We start from the raw sequence: 18,411 nt of genomic DNA on the forward strand, positions 1-18,411 counted from the left end.
AGAGGCGGGAGAGGGTTTCTGTTCCTGGGAACTGGCTGATTTCTGCAGCCTTTTTCCTCTCCCTCTGTCACGGGGCAGAAATGAGGAACCTTTTGCCCGCTTGTCCACGAAAAGACTGCGCCTGATGATACGGCGTCTTCTCATGTTGAGAGGCGACCTGGGGTACAAACGTGGATTTCCCAGCTGTTGCCGTGGCCACCAGGTCTGAAAGACCGACCCCAAATAACTCCTCCCCTTAATAAGGCAATACTTCCAAATGTCGTTTGGAATACGCATCACCTGACCACTGACGTGTCCATAACCCTCTACTGGTAGAAATGGACAACGCACTTAGACTTGATGCCAGTCGGCAAATATTCCGCTGTGCATCACGCATATATAGAAATGCATCTTTTAAATGCTCTATAGGCAAAAATATACTGTCCCTATCTAGGGTATCAATATTTTCAGTCAGGGAATCCGACCACGCCAACCCAGCACTGCACATCCAGGCTGAGGCGATTGCTGGTCGCAGTATAACACCAGTATGTGTGTAAATACATTTTAGGATACCCTCCTGCTTTCTATCAGCAGGATCCTTAAGGGCGGCCATCTCAGGAGAGGGTAGAGCCCTTACAAGCGTGTGAGCGCTTTATCCACCCTAGGGGGTGTTTCCCAACGCACCCTAACCTCTGGCGGGAAAGGATATAATGCCAATAACATTTTAGAAATTATCAGTTGTTATCGGGGGAAACCCACGCATCATCACACCTCATTTAATTTCTCAGATTCAGGAAAACTACAGGTAGTTTTTCCTCACCGAACATAATACCCCTTTTTGGTGGTACTCGTATTATCAGAAATGTGTAAAACATTTTTCATTGCCTCAATCATGTAACGTGTGGCCCTACTGGAAGTCACATTTGTCTCTTCACCGTCGACACTGGAGTCAGTATCCGTGTCGGCGTCTATATCTGCCATCTGAGGTAACGGGCGCTTTAGAGCCCCTGACGGCCTATGAGACGTCTGGACAGGCACAAGCTGAGTAGCCGGCTGTCTCATGTCAACCACTGTCTTTTATACAGAGCTGACACTGTCACGTAATTTCTTCCAACAGTTCATCCACTCAGGTGTCGACCCCCTAGGGGGTGACATCACTATTACAGGCAATCTGCTCCGTCTCCACATCATTTTTCTCCTCATACATGTCGACACAAAAGTACCGACATACAGCACACACACAGGGAATGCTCTGATAGAGGACAGGACCCCACTAGCCCTTTGGGGAGACAGAGGGAGAGTTTGCCAGCACACACCAGAGCGCTATATATATACAGGGATAACCTTATATAAGTGTTTTTCCCCTTATAGCTGCTGTATAGTTAATACTGCGCCTAATTAGTGCCCCCCTCTCTTTTTTAACCCTTTCTGTAGTGTAGTGACTGCAGGGGAGAGCCAGGGAGCTTCCCTCCAACGGAGCTGTGAGGGAAAATGGCGCCAGTGTGCTGAGGAGATAGGCTCCGCCCCCTTATCGGCGGCCTTATCTCCCGTTTTTCTATGTATTCTGGCAGGGGTTAAATGCATCCACATAGCCCAGGAGCTATATGTGATGCATTTTTTTTGCCATCCAAGGTGTTTTTATTGCGTCTCAGGGCGCCCCCCCCAGCACCCTACACCCTCAGTGACCGGAGTGTGAAGTGTGCTGAGAGCAATGGCGCACAGCTGCAGTGCTGTGCGCTACCTTGTTGAAGACAGGACGTCTTCTGCCGCCGATTTTCCGGACCTCTTCTGCCTTCTGGCTCTGTAAGGGGGCCGGCGGCGCGGCTCTGGGACCCATCCAAGCTGGGCCTGTGATCATCCCTCTGGAGCTAATGTCCAGTAGCCTAAGAAGCCCAATCCACTCTGCACGCAGGTGAGTTCGCTTCTTCTCCCCTTAGTCCCTCGATGCAGTGAGCCTGTTGCCAGCAGGTCTCACTGAAAATAAAAAACCTAAACTAAAACTTTCACTAAGAAGCTCAGGAGAGCCCCTAGTGTGCACCCTTCTCGTTCGGGCACAGAGATCTAACTGAGGCTTGGAGGAGGGTCATAGGGGGAGGAGCCAGTGCACACCAGATAGTCCTAAAGCTTTCTTTAGATGTGCCCAGTCTCCTGCGGAGCCGCTATTCCCCATGGTCCTTACGGAGTCCCCAGCATCCACTTAGGACGTTAGAGAAAAAAGGGGGACTGCATGCCATAATGTGTAAAAAAGGGGGACTGCCTGCCACAATGTGTAAAATAGGGGACTCTGCCTGTCTAATATGTCAAAAAGGGGGAATCTGCATGCCGTAATGTGTGAAAGGAGGACTCTACCTGCCGTGCTGTGTAAAAGGGAGCTCTGCCTGCCATTATGTATAAAAGGGAGCTATGCCTGCCGTAATTTATAAAAGGGAGCTCTACCTGCCTAATGTGTAAAAGGGGGCTCTGCCTGCCGTGCCGTCTAAAAGGGGACTCTGCCTGCCGTAATATGTAAAAGGGAGCTCTGTGGTCACGCCCCATCCCCATGAAGCCACGTCCCTAGATTTTTGCCGCGCGCCTGCGGCGTGCACTGGCTCTTGTTTGTATGTGGGGAGGGGTGGCGCACCGATGTTGTTTCTTGCACACAGCGTTAAAATGTCTATTTATGGCACTGGGGAGAGGTTAGGGTTAGGCTACGGGGGTTGGGGAAAGGGGAGAACACCCCCTACTCACCCCAAGCTGTATGTTGGTGTAAATCCAGTTTTCTTAGCCAGTGCCTCCCCAGTCATTGACCTGACCACACGTCACTGCTGTACATAGACCCCATAGTATGATAGTATAAAAAACAGACTATATCCAAGTAACAACCATACAATGCAAAAACCATCCTAGTGATTGCATACAATGTATAGTGCATACAGGAGACAGCCACACAATATAGAGAGTATAGTGACTGCAATAAAATACAAAAAACATTGTAGTAACCGCCATGTAATATTGTTAGCATTCTAGTGACCGCAATACAATGCAGAAAGCATCCTAATGACCTCCATACAATAAAAAAAACCTAATGCCCTCCAAACAATACATAGAGAATCCTACTGCCTGCCTTACAATATTGAGAGCATCAAAGTGACAGCCATTCAGTGCAGAGAGGATCCTAGAGACAAACATTCAATACATACTAGAGACCACTATGCAAAACAGAGAGAACCATAGTGACTGCCATACAATGCAGAATATATTCCATTGAACTCAATACAATACAGAGAGCACATGTGCACTGTGTGTCAGCCGAAAGTGGGAAGAGAATGGAGCAATGTCATATAATTGGGTGTAGTATGTGATGCCGGCGGTCGGGTTCCCGGTGGCCAGCATACCGGCGCCAGAATCCCGACCGTCGGAATACCGACAGCTAGGCGAGCGCAAATGAGCCCCTTGCGGGGTCGCTGTGCTCACCATGCTGTGCTCGCCACGCTGCGGGCACTGTGGCGCGCTGTCACGCTATCTATTCTCCCTCCACGAGGGTTGTGGACCCCTAAGAGGGAGAAAAGATGTCGGTATGCCGGCAGTCGGGATTCCGGTGCCGGTATGGTGGTCGTTGGGAGCCTGGACGCCGGCAACCTGAAGACCACCCATATAATTAAGTACTTTCTACACAATGTCAACCACAGATATATTTTTTGACTTTAACTGTTAGTGATGTGAAGGTTTACCAGAATTAAACATAACATTACATATTTTATTTAGATGTGTTTGTATAGATAACTCACAGCGTTCATTCCTTGTCCATAGAAAGGCACAACTGCATGTGCTGCATCTCCCATTAAAACACATTTGCTATCCAAGCAAAATGAGGAACATTTAACAGATATCAAAGCTTGTGGTGGCAGTAGGAAGAAATCTTTTTTTAAGTTGTTCCTATAAAATAGAAATGTTATGACCATAAACATAGAAATAATAATAATAATAATAATAATAATAAATAATTCTATACATTAACAGTAAAATGGTTAAGAACAAAGAGAAAGTTATTTTTGCAAATGTTTGTATATTGATGTAATATAATAAATATTTATGTAAAACCACTTGTTATTTATCGCTCTGCCATCCAACAATTTGGCAGTGGTCCTGCAGTTTGTCAGTCAACTCCAGCTTTTTGGACTAATCATGAAATTTCTACACAAGCTATTTTATTTGCCATCTTAGAATATCAAATTTTAACTATGCTGTTCCATCCCCTTTGCAGAGCCCAGAAACTGCCTACTACAGGCTTAGTATCCCTTATCCAAAATGCTTGGGACCAGAAGTATTTTGGATATCGGATTTATCCATATTTTGGAATAATTGCATACCATAATGAGATATCATGGTGATGGGACCTAAATCTAAGCACAGAATGTATTTATGTTTCATATACACCTTATACACACAGCCTGAATATAATTTTAGCCAATATTTTTAATAACCCTGTGCATTAAACAAAGTTTGTGTACATACACACTATTCATTTATGTTTCATATACACCTTAAACACACAGTTTAAAGGTCATTTAATACAATATTTTTAATAACTTTGTGAATTAAACTAAGTTTGTGTACATTGAGCCATCAGAAAACAAAGGTTTCACTATCTGTCTCACTCAAAAAATTCTGTATTTAGGAATATTCCGTATTTTGGAATATTTGGATATGGGATACTCAACCTGCATAACTATTTTTCCTGTGAATATAGTGTTGCTGTAGTTACAGGACTGGCAAAAGCTGATGATTCACCAGCAGTCTATGTAGGTATGACCACAAGGACCAATAGAAGCCACAAACAGAGAGCTTAAACCGCAACAACCTATTTACAGGTCCATAACAAGGTGCATGCGGCATGTGGGGAAGCTGTGTACCCTGCAGGATACAGTAGAGCACATCGCTGGGATCGAGTGTCTGATCCCAGCACTGGTAGTACTGCAGCTGGTGTCCGGCACTGGGATCCTGTATGGACTCCCTGCACCAGACTTGAAGAGGCGATGGGCAGCACAGAGGTAGTGGCCCTTTAAACTTGGCACCACGTTGGCAGCCAATGGAAAGCGCCGGACCCCGGGCTTTCAAATCCTGCACCCTATGTGAGCCAATCATGGCTCGCGAATGGCAGCCAATGGAAAGCGGCCGCAGCAAGCCAATCAGAGCTCATCGCACCATAGCTGGCCCTGCCCTTGGCATCAGACATCAGATGCCGCCAGTGGGGAGAAGAAAGAAGACGCTGTGGAGACGAAGAGGAAGCGCGGCGGTCGGTGCGGGAAGAAGACGCCGGGCAAAGAGCTCGAGTGGCTGCGGAAGAGGCCAGAATACTCCGGGCTCAAAAGAGAAGACCAGAAGTGCCAGCTGGTACAAACAGGTCAGCGGCAGAAGAAAGAAGTAGATGAACGGAGAGGCCTGCAGTGGTGGGAAGCAAGAGAGACCAGTGAAGCTCCTCACTACAGCCTCTCCTACCTCGCAGTAGGCCCATCTTTCCTCCCTAGGCTACCAGGGATCTGGCATTAGGCCCGTGGGCATAGTCAGGCCCCAGGCCTGTGGGTAGCAGTAAGTGGGCACTAGGCCCGTGGCCATAATTGAGGCATTAGGCCTGTGGGCATAATAGAGGGCAATAGTCCTAATAGTTCAAGTGTCCCCCCATTAGGTATATAAGGTGACTCCGACATTAGGCCCAGGTCTCCCAACCGCCCCGTGCTAGGTGGACGCTAGGCCCGTGGGTACATGTAGGGGGCACTACACCCAGTTTGTATGAACCCCCTCACCCCCCAGATGAATAGGGTGACCCTGGGTACTAGGCCCAGGTCACTGTAAAGTGCAACAGTCAGGCAGGCTAAAAGCCTTAGCTGCCTAATAATAGTGATCTGGGCATTAGGCCCAGGTCACTCTAGCATAATGTGTAAAAGGGGACTCTACCTGCCATAATGTGTAAAAGGGGACTCCACCTTCCATAATATGTAAAAGGTCACTCTAGCATAATGTGTAAAAGGGGACTCTACCTGCCATACTGTGTAAAAGGGGACTCTACCTTGTGTAATGTGTAAAAGGGACTCTACCTGCTGTACTGTGTAAAAGGGGACTCTACCTGGCGTAATGTGTGATAGGTCTCTACCTGGAGTAATGTGTAAAATGGGGCTCTACCATGTGTAATGTGTGACAGGGGCTCTACCTGGCGTAATGTGTGATAGGGGCTCTACCTGGAGTAATGTGTGATAGGGGCTCTACCTGGAGTAATGTGTAAAATGGGGCTCTACCGTGTGTAATGTGTGACAGGGGCTCTACCTGGCATAATGTGTAAAAGCGGTTCTACCTGGTGTAATGTGTTTAAGTGGCGCTACTGTGCAGTGTAATTTGAATAATGGAGACTACAAAACTACTGTACAGCGTAATATAAATTGGTATTATTTTGTGACCACGCCCCTTCCAAATGAAGCCATGCCCCTATATTTTTGTTGTGCACCTACGGCACGCACTGGCCCTGTTTTGTATATGGGGGGCGCCAATGCTGTTTCTTGCACACAGCGCTAAAATGTCTAGTTACGGCACTGCCTATTTATTCCTTTCTGACTGTTGGTTAATACTTTTAAATAACCTAATAAGCTGGCACTGATTTTAAGCAAAAAAGAAGAACTGGGAAATTCTGCTTCAATTTGCAGTTCTCATGGCACTGCTAAGGTGAAAAAGCAGCTTTGGTGCCCTTTTTTATCAGACATTTCATAAGGAAAATGCAAAAATCAACAGTTAGGCATCACAAAAAAACATTAAGGGTTGGATTCATAGCCCTACCTGTGTGGAGTTTGTATATTCTCCCTGTGCTTGCGTGGGTTTCCTCCGGATACTCCGGTTAACTCCCACAATCCAAAAATATACTGGTAGGTTAATTGTCTCCTGACAAAATTAACCCTAGCGTGAATGTGTGTGCATGTAAATGTGGTAGGGAATATAGATTTATGCTCCACTGGGGAAGGGGCTGTGGAATATGTGTGCGCTATATAAATAACTGGTAATAATAATAATAATTTAGCCTCAGAAGCTTTGTGCGTTACCTCCCATTACCTGGTTTTTCCAGATATAAGCAACTGTAAGTGGCGATAAATGTGAACTGACACAAGTGCTAGCTATATCTATAGTGAGATCATGAATGCTTTTTCAGTAGGCATGGATTTTAGGGCAGGACCATCACATGAATGCCAACATAAATCTGAGGAATTAAAAAAAGGATTGGCAGGGGCCAAATAAAGTACCATTGATAAAAGGGGATCTGGTCTCTAGGTCGACAGTAACTAGATCGACAGTAACTAGGTTGACCACTATTGGTCGACAGTAACTAGGTCGACAGGTCAAAAGGTGGACATGAATTTTTCACAATTTTTTTCCTTTTTTGACCTTTACATACTTAATGATCGACGTGGACTACGATTGGGAATAGTAACCTGTGCCGAGTGCAGTGGTAGCGGAGTGAGGCACCTTGCCCAAAGCATGGCGAGCAAAGTGAGCCATGTGAGGGGACACAGTGCACTAATCGGGGTTCCCGGTCACTGTACGGAGAAAACGACACAAACAAATAACAATCTCATGTCAACCTTTTGACCTAGAGACCCTGTCGACCTAGTTACTGTCAACCAATAGTGGTTGACCTAATTACCATGCATACCACACCCCGATAAAAGAGACCAAGCATTTCACTAGTTCCTTTTTAAAGTTATACCAGTCCTCGGATTCAAGGTCTCTTCTGTATCTCTCTCCCAGGCCAATTCATGAGCATCTTTGAAGGGTTCACAAATTAGCACTGTTATAAAAGCAACACTTTGGGACATAAATATATACCTTATATGGACCACCAGATCAGAGCCACTTTGCCGTGGCTGGTGGCTTACAATATGTTTACAAATGTATGTAACAAAGATCTCTGCATTACTGTTATCATGTAGGGAATATGTATCTTTTGCTGCCCTATTGTAGTATGCTGGGATGCACCTTGTAATGGGCCAAAAAATTGATTCCTAGCAACTTCCATTCCGTGCATCAGTATTATGTGTGGTATGTATTGGATCAGTAGCTAGAGGGCATGTTTATCCTTGTAGTATTGAAGGATGCCTCCAGGTATGTTGGCTCTCAATTTAGAAATACATAAATATATGACCCAAAGTGGTGCTATTATCATGTAGAACCACCAGAGCAGTGACGCCTTGCCGTGGCTGTTGGCTTACCATAGATTTGTAATTGTCTGTGACGGTCATCTCTCCATTTCTATTATCATGTAGTAAGTACAGTATGCCTCTAAGCTGTAGGAATTTTTTTGTTTGTTTTAAAACATTATTGATTCTTTGTTGTACATTATCAGGGGCAAACGCAAGATTTCTAGAGGGGGCTTCCAAATGCAATCCACAATCTCCGGCCGTGCATGACATTGAAGCAATAGCCGGAGTCTGGTGGAAGACATTGTTAATAATAAACATTATAGATGGTCTATATTATAGGCTGCATAAAACATATTTAACTAATATAAATAACATAAGTGGCCAGAGAAAGGTTAAACATCCCATAATAAATAAATAAACAATCAAACAAACAAACACGATAGAACCAGTAGGAGACATAACTGCACTTTTTAAGCACACATTCTCCAACCTCCTAATAAGGCTCCTGTCTCTGCTTCCTGGCAGTGCTGCTACTACTCTGTCCCTTAAAGTGCACGTGGTGCCAGATACTATTGCTATTGTGCTTATAATTTGAGCTGCTGGCTAAGTGGAGGGCCCTGCGTTTGCATGTATAGTACGAGTATTCCAATACACAGTCCTTCCTCAAATATGTTCCTCTTCATTTAAATAATAATAAAAAAATGACAATGGTGATTAATGTACATAAGCTACTGTGCAGTAATCTTAAAATGTAATACATAAAAATTCCAACAAAATTCTTACTGTCCAATTAAATCTACAGAGTCTGGAAAATGTGTCTTGAAGAAATCCAATACTTGGTCTTCTGTGCAGATTTTTTCAAAGTCTTCAAAGGGCATGAACAGAGTGCATGTAAAAGACTTATCCTGGGAGCATAAAATAAAACTTCATTAGGTAAGGGTGGAACATTTTGTACCTAAACATAGTAAAAATATCACTTACTGTAAAACTCTAGGATATTGTTTTACTATTTTTTGTTATGGATATTTCAGTATCTAAATGTAAAAAAGGCGGATTGCAAGTATCACATTGTATCTCATCACAGTACCAATTATGGCATGGTTCCCAAAAAATGGTGAGACGTCATCAGAAAAAGAGCATGTTATGAACAGATTGAGAAATGGTTTGACTGTAAATATTGGCGGGATGTAATGGTGTCCGACAGTGTTGGACTGGTGCATGAAGGGCCCACCGGGGGAATGCAGTTGTAGGGGCCCCCTGTTCCCCTGTGGGCCAGTTCGACCCTGGTGTCCCAGTTCGCCAGAGATGGGTATCCGTTTGGATGGTCGACCATGTTAATGTCGACAGTCATTAGGTCGACAACTATTGGTCAACATTGACATGGTCGACATGGACAAATGGTTGACACATGAAAGGTCGACATGGCTTTTTAAAAATAAATAGATTTTTTACTTTTTCATACTTTACCATCCACGCGGACTACAATTGGGAACGGTAACCTGTGCCGAGCGTAGCAGTAGCGGAGTGAGACACCTTGCCTGCAGCATGGCGAGCGAAGTGGGCCATGCAAGGGGACGTGGTGCACTAATAGGGAGTTCCTGGTCATGTTACAGAAAAATTGACACCAAAAACAGTTACAAAATCCATATCGACCTTTTCATGTGTCGATCAGTCCCATCTCGACCATTTTCATGTGTCAACTATTAGTCCATGTTGACCAATAGTGGTCGACCTAATGAATGTCGACATTAACATGGTCGACCATTCATACCAGAACCCCAGAGATGTGGGATGCTGGCCGATCTCAGATGTTTTTTAAAGGGGCAATCACTTACAAGGCAAAACGATGCCAAGTAAGTGATTGCCTTTTAAAAAAAATATCCACGATCGTACGGCATCCAACACGTCCAGTGATGTCGGACGCCATTGCATCCTGCCCCAGGATTGATTTGGGTATATTAAGAGACTGGCCTAATTTTTGATTTATGATAGTTAGAAAGCAAAAATTATTACAAACCTTCAAAATAATTACTATTATATTTCATCAGACAACAAACGGAAATTCACATTTACATAATTAAGGTGCATGTTTAGAGAGACAATTACAAATAAAGCTACTGAACACCCAAAGCTTTACAATTTACCTTAGTACAAAACTAATATACATAGGTAACTTAAACTCAATCTCTTACCAAATTAGGCAGTGCAATCATCATAAATGTATTTCTTGGCCATATGTGCAAATAGTTAGGTTCCATGGCAAACTAAAAAAAATGATTAAATATGTATGACAAATCTGTATACATACAGTATATATTTACATACGAGCACATTTATATATACATACTGTACATTATAGACAAACAAACAAAGAGGTATTGATTAGAGATGTGTGCAGACCCAGGTGTGCCGAGAGAGGGGGGCGGTTACTCTTTACACGGTCCCTGGGCTGCTGGAAGGGCCCAGCGGGGCCCGCTGTCTCCCTTCCACCTTCTCCATTGCAGACAGCCACACTTCAGGAATGGAGAGAAAGAACTGACTGCTGTAGCAGCCTCTCTCTTCAGCCCAGCACATGCTGCTTTGTACTGGGCTGGGGAGAGAGGCAACTTCAGCAGCAGTCAGTCCTCTCTCTTCCTGAGTGGGGAAGCGGTCACAACCCACCACCGCCCACCGGTGACTTCACCGGACACTGGAGACTTCTCCGGAGGGAGAAGCTTGGAGCCACCTCAGGTCATAGTGGCTGGGGAGAGCAGAGCAGTCAGCCAGGAACGGGTGGTGCTGGCTACCAGCTAAGCCAGATGTACTAAGCATGGAAAGTGATACATTTCACCATGATGAAGTACCAACAAACTAATTCCTGTCATTTTTCAAATCAAGCCTGTGACATAGTAGTTAGGAGCTTATTGGATGGTATTTTATCACCATAACATCTCCCCCATGAGTGATAGCGGAGCCGGTAAATTGACAGTAACCCCACAAGTCCAGGTCCCACTGTCCACCAATGAAAACTGCAGTGTGACTAGATGGAGACATGTTCATAGCAGCCAATATAGCTGAAGCAGCTCAGCTATTGGTGAGACATAAATCTGCATTTCTACACTGTACACACTCAGCACTAAAGCTAGTGACAAGTCTAACCTGCAGCTACACTTTATCCCTGCTCTCGTGGTACAGTAGACTGTCTGCATTTTTGAGGGTATCCGGTTGATAGACAGTGTCTAGTTAGAAAGTCAATAGATAGACACCATATGTTAGACAGACATTAGGTCGACAGGGCAAAAAGGTCGACAGGGTCAAAAGGTCGACATGAAAAAGGTAGACAGTACAAAAGGTCAACAGGGTCAAAAGATCGACAGGTGCAAAAGGTCGACATGAAAAATGGTCGCCATAAAAAAAGATAGACAATTTATTTTTAAATGTAACATGTTTTTGGACTATTTCATACCTTCTCTATCCATGTCGGCATAGAGCTAGCTATAAACTTTGTGCTGAGCGCAGCGAGCCCCGCAAGGGTATGCCTTTTCTACAATTGGGGGTCCCAGATGACAAAACTATCCACACAAACCACAAAAATAAAAAAAACATGGTGCCTACCTTTTTTATGTTGACCAATTTCATGTCGCCCTTTTGACCCTGTCGACCTTTTGTACTGTCTACCTTTTGACCCTGTTGACCTTTTGACCCTGTCGACCTAATGTCTGTCTAACATATGGTGTCTATCTATTGATTGTCTAACTAGACACTGTCTATCTATTATACCACACCCATTTTTAAGAACTTAGTTAAAATAATAAAATAAATACAGACTATATTGTTTACAGTGAGGTGTGGTGAGGTGAGGCAGAGCCTTTCCTGTCATACTAAGGGTAGCTGGACATATTATTATCCAATAGCACCATCTTGTGGCCACGCTCAGAATAGACTGGTGGATTATAGAGAATCAGTATGATATCCCGGCTGTTGGGATCCTGGCAGTCAGCAGAGCGATGCCAGAATACCAACAGCCAGAATACCGTCGGCGAGTGCAGGGTGTCCCCTTGCAGGCTTACTGCTCTCACCATGCTTCAGACCCAGTGGCGACAACACTAATCTATTCCCCGTTGGGTGGTGACTTGGACCACCACTGAAGTGGGGGATCCAGGTGATTAATTTCACTGGGTGTTGGGATTCCGGCATTGGTATCCTAACCGCTGGGATCCTGTCAACCGATTATAGGACTCTAAATATAGTCTCAGCTAATAGCCCATGAAACATAATTAACTTCCATCATCCAAGGAGCATCCAAAATATAGAAGTAGGAGTCCTTTCAGTGTAATCAACCAAAAAGGCTATAGGATACACACACTACTGTAACTTAGTAATTGTTAAAGCAACATGTGGCTACAGGAATGGTACAGGGTGGATAGTCTGGACTAATTGCATACGATGCCCAAAAGCTGTAACGTAGAGTTCAAGTACTGTATCTACAGTATAGTAAGAGAACTTCATCGCTTTGATTGGGAATTCCTATAGTACATGAGCAGGGGTGTAGCGAGGGTGGGTCCGGTGGAGCACAAGCTCTGGGCACCAGAAAAGAGGGCATACTGCCACCTGTCCCCTCCCTCATCCCGCTATACCGTGGGCTACTGTACAGGCAGCTGCAGAGCAAGTGAAGGAGAAGCAGAGGGCCGCACACTGACTCGGGGACTAGGTAGGGAACAGGGCAGGCCAGAGGCAACAGCAGGAGACACTGACAGCCAGCACATGCCGGAGCTCTGCCCACCCTCTTTATATGTCTCACTGTCTGCTTGTACTGTAGCTGTGCAACAGTGTCATGCTACACCACTCTGTGCCCCTGCTGCTGCAGCACCTCTTTCTGCCCCGGCCGCTGCAGCACCTCTCTGTCCCAGCTGCTGCAGCACCTCTTTCTGCCCCAGCTGCTGCAGCACCTCTTTCTACATAGACTGCTGCAGCGCCTCTCTCTGTTCTGGCTGTTGCAGCACCCCTTTCTTCCCTCGCTGCTACAGCACCCTGAGCTCCACAAGGTCTTGAACCGGCCCTGTCACCAATTTAGTATTTTTAAATATTTTTTACTTTCAAATGTAACATGCACCCAAGTCAGTACATGGGAGGGGGTGCCGAAACATACCCTTGCTCCAGGCACCATGGCACCTAGCTACACCTCTGTGCATGAGCATATAAGATTCAGAAAACTCTTAAGACTTACTGTGGCAACACACAGAGACATTTGTTCACAGAAAGAATAATATACTGTATACAGTGTCGGAATGGGGCATGAAGGGCCTACAGGGGGAATGCAGTGATAGGAGCCCATACGTAGGGGTGTGGCCAGCCTACAAAGGGTGTGTGGCCAGCCTCCACAGAGGCTTGAAATACACAATAGTTTAGTGTAGTGTAATGCAACATATCTACCATGTATAATACAAGTGCACAGTCTAGAACCTGATCCCTAGAGGAAGGAGTGGGCACTCAGGCAGTGGGGCCTACCGGTGGTTTCCCTGGTACCCCTGTGGGCCAGTCCGACCCTGACTGTATATGCATGTATATATATACCTATAGACCTACATGCATTGAGAAAGGTATAAATATAGGTTTTAGTCTGAACAGCGGTAGTCATATTAAATACTATCATTATGGTTTATCCACCATTTAATGTGGAATGGATGCATTTCATGGGTATTAGGTTGATAATTCTGAAGGTGTCAGATGAGAAAGTCATCTTACATAATATAACTCAAGCGGACTCAATGGGCGGTATTCAGTTTTTTCCACTCTCTTCCACACCCATTCTGTTTCTGCTGACAAGCGTGGTGTCATCATTTCAGCTCGCTACCCTCAGGGTAGCGAGGCACCCTAACCCTTTACGCAACTAAACCTGATTACTATGGGCACCATATGCACAATAACTGGGATCACTTTAGAAAGGAGATTGGGCTTGATAGATGATTTGAAAAATATATACTTTTTTTTTCATTTTATTTTTTAAAAGCAGTATCTACACAGGGAAACATGTTATGTGTTTTGCACCCCTACTGAACAGTATCAAAACCGTTTACCAGGCCTTGAACCAGCTTCTGAACTACCTAAATGGCCTACTATCAAGGGACATATACCATCTCCAGTACTCTTGCTGCCTTGGCCGAAAAACAATTCAGGACACCGTACATTTAGTGAGGACAATTGCCTTCCTGAACCGTGGACAGGATCCTGCTTCAAGCGGTGACTATTGTGGGCACACACTCTTTCCTTACCAACTGTGCATTATACTCAGGAGTACTGTATGTTGAACTATATCATTCTAAACAGTCGTAGTCCAGAATTGTTATAGGAACAAGCCTTACTATATACTGTTACTGTTTGTGCTGTGTGGGTGTTGAACATTTTTTTGTGCATATATCTGAGTGTGTGTCATGTTGCTGTGCATATATGTGTGTGTGCGTTTCAGGCCGCTGTCCTTATATGTGAGTGTGTGTCAGGCCTTTGTGAGTATTTCTGAGTGTGTGAGGCCGCTGTGCATATATGTGTGTGTCACACCACGATGTGTATATATGTGTGTATGTCAAGCCACTGTGCGTATGTGTGTGTGTGTGGTAGCCAACTGTGCATATACATATCTCCCAACTGTCCCGATTTTCGGGGACTGTCCCGCTGTCCCGCCCGCGGGCCACAGTGTCCCGCGGTGGGGGGCAGTTGGGAGGCTCTGTCTCTCGCTGCGCTGCTTAGCAGAGCAGCGGTGAATAGACGCTGTGCGCATGCGCACAACGTCTATTCACTGAAGTCAGAGGGAGAGGGGGCATGCCAGCGACTCACAGAGCGCTGGGCATGCCCTTTCAGTGACAAAAATGGGGCGTGGCTCGCGACCGCGGGTCCTCCATGAAGCCACACCCCTTTCCTTAGGTCACGCCCCTTCGCCGCGCGTGTGTCCCTCTTTATAAAGATGAAATGTTGGGAGGTATGTGTATATGTGTGTGTCAGGCCACTGTGCTGTGTGTGTCAGGCCACTGTGCTGTGTTTATGTGTGTATGTGTCAGGCTACTGTGCTGTGTGTATATGTGTGTGTGTGTGTCAGGCCACTGTACTGTTAGACCAGATGTCTTTTGCTGCAGAGCTTCACCTACATCAGCCAGTGTCTTGCACCGGTGTTTAGCCCAGTAGACAGAGCCAAGTTTACAGCTCGAGCACTAGCACATGGGGGGTAATTCGGACCTGATCGTAGCAGCAAATTTGTTAGCAGTTGGGCAAAATCATTGTCACTGCAGGTGGGGCAGATATAACATTTGCAGAGAGAGTTAGATTTGGGTGGGTTATTTTGTTTCTGTGCAAGGTGCTTTATTTTTACACTGCAATTTAGATTTCAGTTTGAACACACCACACCCAAATCTAACTCTCTCTGCACATGTTATGTCTGCCCCCCCTGCAGTGCACCTGGTTTTACCCAACTGCTAACAAATTTGCTGCTGTGATCAACTCTGAATTAGGCCCATGGTCCCTAGGAACACAGGGAATGCTGGGAAGTGGGTGGTCTGGTGGGCAGTGTGTCTGGAGTTTGCAAAGGGAATAAAAGAGCACAGCAATGAACTCAGTGTCCTAATGATTGGAATTACAAGCATATGAACAAAACATGGTGTCAGAAGAAGTTTAACTTGGACTGTTAGTTCTCAGAGTGTGACAGGATTCTGCAGAAGTCTGTAAAGCTGTGATACACAGTGTCTGCAAAGCCTGCCATGTGCTCCTCTCTTCAAACAGTGAGTAACTATGGATAAACTGTCTCCTCCAACAGGCATGCTGATAACTTGTCTGAGAACTGGAAAAGATTTAAGCAAAGGTTTAATCAGAACAGTAACTAGGTGTGTGCTGATGGTGCCTTGCCCACAGCGCAAATGCACTAAAGGGGCACCATCCGATGGTGCGCCTTCAGTGCATTTGCGTTGTGGGCAAGGCACCATCGGCACCCCCTCCGTACGGGTTCTGAACCCAGTGAGGCACAAGTTAAAGTTCCAACTGGCATCGGTGTGGTAGCGCACCTCATACCCCTGTATCCCGCCTTCTCCCTGCGAGTCCCGGCGCCTGGGTAGCGCAACTCAGCCATCCCCCGTATGAGCAGATAAGGGTGGGGGGGAGCGCTGCTCACCCTCGTATCCCACTTGCGGCCTGTGAGTCCAGGCGCCTCACCCCTGCATCGCACCTCACCTCCATATTCCTTCTGCAGCCTGTGAGTCCCGGCGCCTCACCCCAACATCGCACCTCACCTCAATATCGCTTCTGCAGCCTGTGAGTCCCAGCGCCTGTGTAAGGGATGGGGCGCCGGCTGTGTATTAGAGAGGGAGCGCTAATGTAGACTGCTGCAGGTCCGGTATAGGATTGTCTGTCTGCCTGGAAGTTGTGGAAGACGGATCATCGCACAGGTGACACACACACACACTCCACCACACCACACACACACATACACACACACACACACACACACACACACACACACACACACACCACACCACGCAGTCTCTCTCTCACTGTGCCTAATGTGTAAACAAAACGGGGCCCTGTTGATGTAATGTGTAAAAAGGGGGACTGGCTGCCATAATGTGTAAAAAGGGGACGCTGTCTGCTGTAATGTGTAATAAGGGGGACGCTGCCTGCTGTAATGTGTAAGAAGGGGATGCTGTCTGCCGTAATGTGTAAAAAGGGGACGCTGTCTGCCGTAATGTGTAAAAAGAGGACACTGTCTGCCGTAATATGTAAAAAGGGGACACTGTCTGCCGTAATGTGTAAAAGAGAGCTCTGTGGCCATGCCCCTTCCCCTGAATCCAGGCCCCTATATTTTTGCATGTGCCTATGGTGCACATTGGCCATTTAAAAAAAAATATGGTATGTGTATGGGGGGGAGGGCGCCGATGCTGATTCTTGCACACAGCGCTAAAATGTCTAGTTACGACACTGGGTTTAATATATATCTTGCTGCATGTGGAAGTGATAAACCAGTGATAAGTGCAAGGTGATAAACACACCAGCCAATCAGCTCATAACTGGAAATTTGTATATTGGAGCTGATTGGCTGGTGTGTTTATCACCGTGCACTTATCACTGATTTATCACTTCCTTATGCCTTCTCCAGGTAAATACATCTGCCCCAAGGTGCTTTCTTCTATAATACAAAAGTTTGAAGATTACTTTGAGCCAAGGAAAAATGTGAAATAGGAAAGATATGTTTTTCACATGTGATTAGAAGGATTCACTGATTAGAGATCGTATTGTCTGTGGAATACCTGATAATGGACTCAGAGAGAGATTGCGGAGAGAGCAAGATCTAACACTAGACAAGGCAGTGACTATGTGAAAATCTGCAGAAATAACCAGATTTCAAGCCAAAAAGTTACACAAGGAAGCTGATGGTGCTGTACATGTAGTACAGAAAACAGAGCCAAGCAAACCACCATTCTCAAGAATGAAGCAGTCTAACGAGGAAATTTGTAGTAGATGTGGAAATGCTCACAATCTTAAATTGTGCCCTGCTTTGGTAAAACCTGCATGAAATGTGGTAGACTTAATCACTTTGCCAAATGCTGTAAAATGAAAAGTGAAACAACCAAAGTGTATACTGTTAAACAAGCAGAGGAATTCTTTGTGGATTGCATTGAACTTTGCAGTGCAGATAAGAAGGAATGGATTGTCCCTTTAACTGTGAACAAAATTGTCATTCCCTTTAAGCTTGATACTGGCACACAGGTGAATTTAATATAACTTCAAGATTACAAGACTTTTAGTGTAAAACCTAAAATTCATCCAGCCAAAGTGAAAGTTACAGGGTACACTGGGGAGGAAAATCCTGTCAACGGTACATGCTTAGTGACACTAAAATATAAAGGACAACAGTTTAAAACATCTCTACTGATTGTGGATAAAGATGTGCAACCGATTCTAGGATTAAGTTCCTGTGAGTAACTAACATTGCTAAAGAAAGTTCTTATGGTGACATCACAAGTAAAAGATGACTGCAAATCGATATTTACAGAATACAGAGACGTGTTTGAAGGTCTAGGTTGTTTGCATGGAGAGCATAAAATAAATATGGACACGCAAGTTTCTTCAGTGATACACCAATGTAGAAAAGTGCCATTTGTGCTAAAAGAAAAACTAAAACAAGAGTTAAACCGCATGGAAGTTTTGGGTGTGATACAGAAAGTTGATGAGCCTACTGAATGGGTGAGTTCCTTAGTAATTGTTGAAAAGAAAAAAGGGCAACTCAGAATACAGTATGTCTAGAACCCAGAGATTT

The 18,411-nt window shown here is 45.2% G+C and overlaps 1 protein-coding gene and 1 long non-coding RNA gene across 5 annotated transcripts in view; one reads left to right on the plus strand and one right to left on the minus strand.

Annotated features, from left to right (window-relative positions):
* LOC134910048 (uncharacterized) overlaps window positions 1-15,368 on the plus strand; it is a 162,160-nt gene extending 146,792 nt beyond the window's left edge. For both annotated transcript variants that reach the window (XR_010176100.1, XR_010176101.1), the window contains 2 exons: window positions 8,941-9,071; window positions 14,198-15,368. This is a non-coding gene — a long non-coding RNA (uncharacterized LOC134910048). The remainder of the gene's footprint in view (window positions 1-8,940; window positions 9,072-14,197) is intronic.
* KMO (kynurenine 3-monooxygenase) overlaps window positions 1-18,411 on the minus strand; it is a 482,345-nt gene that overhangs the window by 144,451 nt on the left and 319,483 nt on the right. For all 3 annotated transcript variants that reach the window (XM_063917607.1, XM_063917609.1, XM_063917608.1), the window contains 3 exons: window positions 10,331-10,402; window positions 8,922-9,043; window positions 3,747-3,894 (listed from right to left, as the gene is read on the minus strand). In XM_063917607.1, the coding sequence (XP_063773677.1) occupies window positions 3,747-3,894; window positions 8,922-9,043; window positions 10,331-10,402 (342 nt within the window). The remainder of the gene's footprint in view (window positions 1-3,746; window positions 3,895-8,921; window positions 9,044-10,330; window positions 10,403-18,411) is intronic.

Source organism: Pseudophryne corroboree, chromosome 4 (assembly GCF_028390025.1).
Source record: "Pseudophryne corroboree isolate aPseCor3 chromosome 4, aPseCor3.hap2, whole genome shotgun sequence".
Classification (NCBI taxonomy): domain Eukaryota; kingdom Metazoa; phylum Chordata; class Amphibia; order Anura; family Myobatrachidae; genus Pseudophryne; species Pseudophryne corroboree.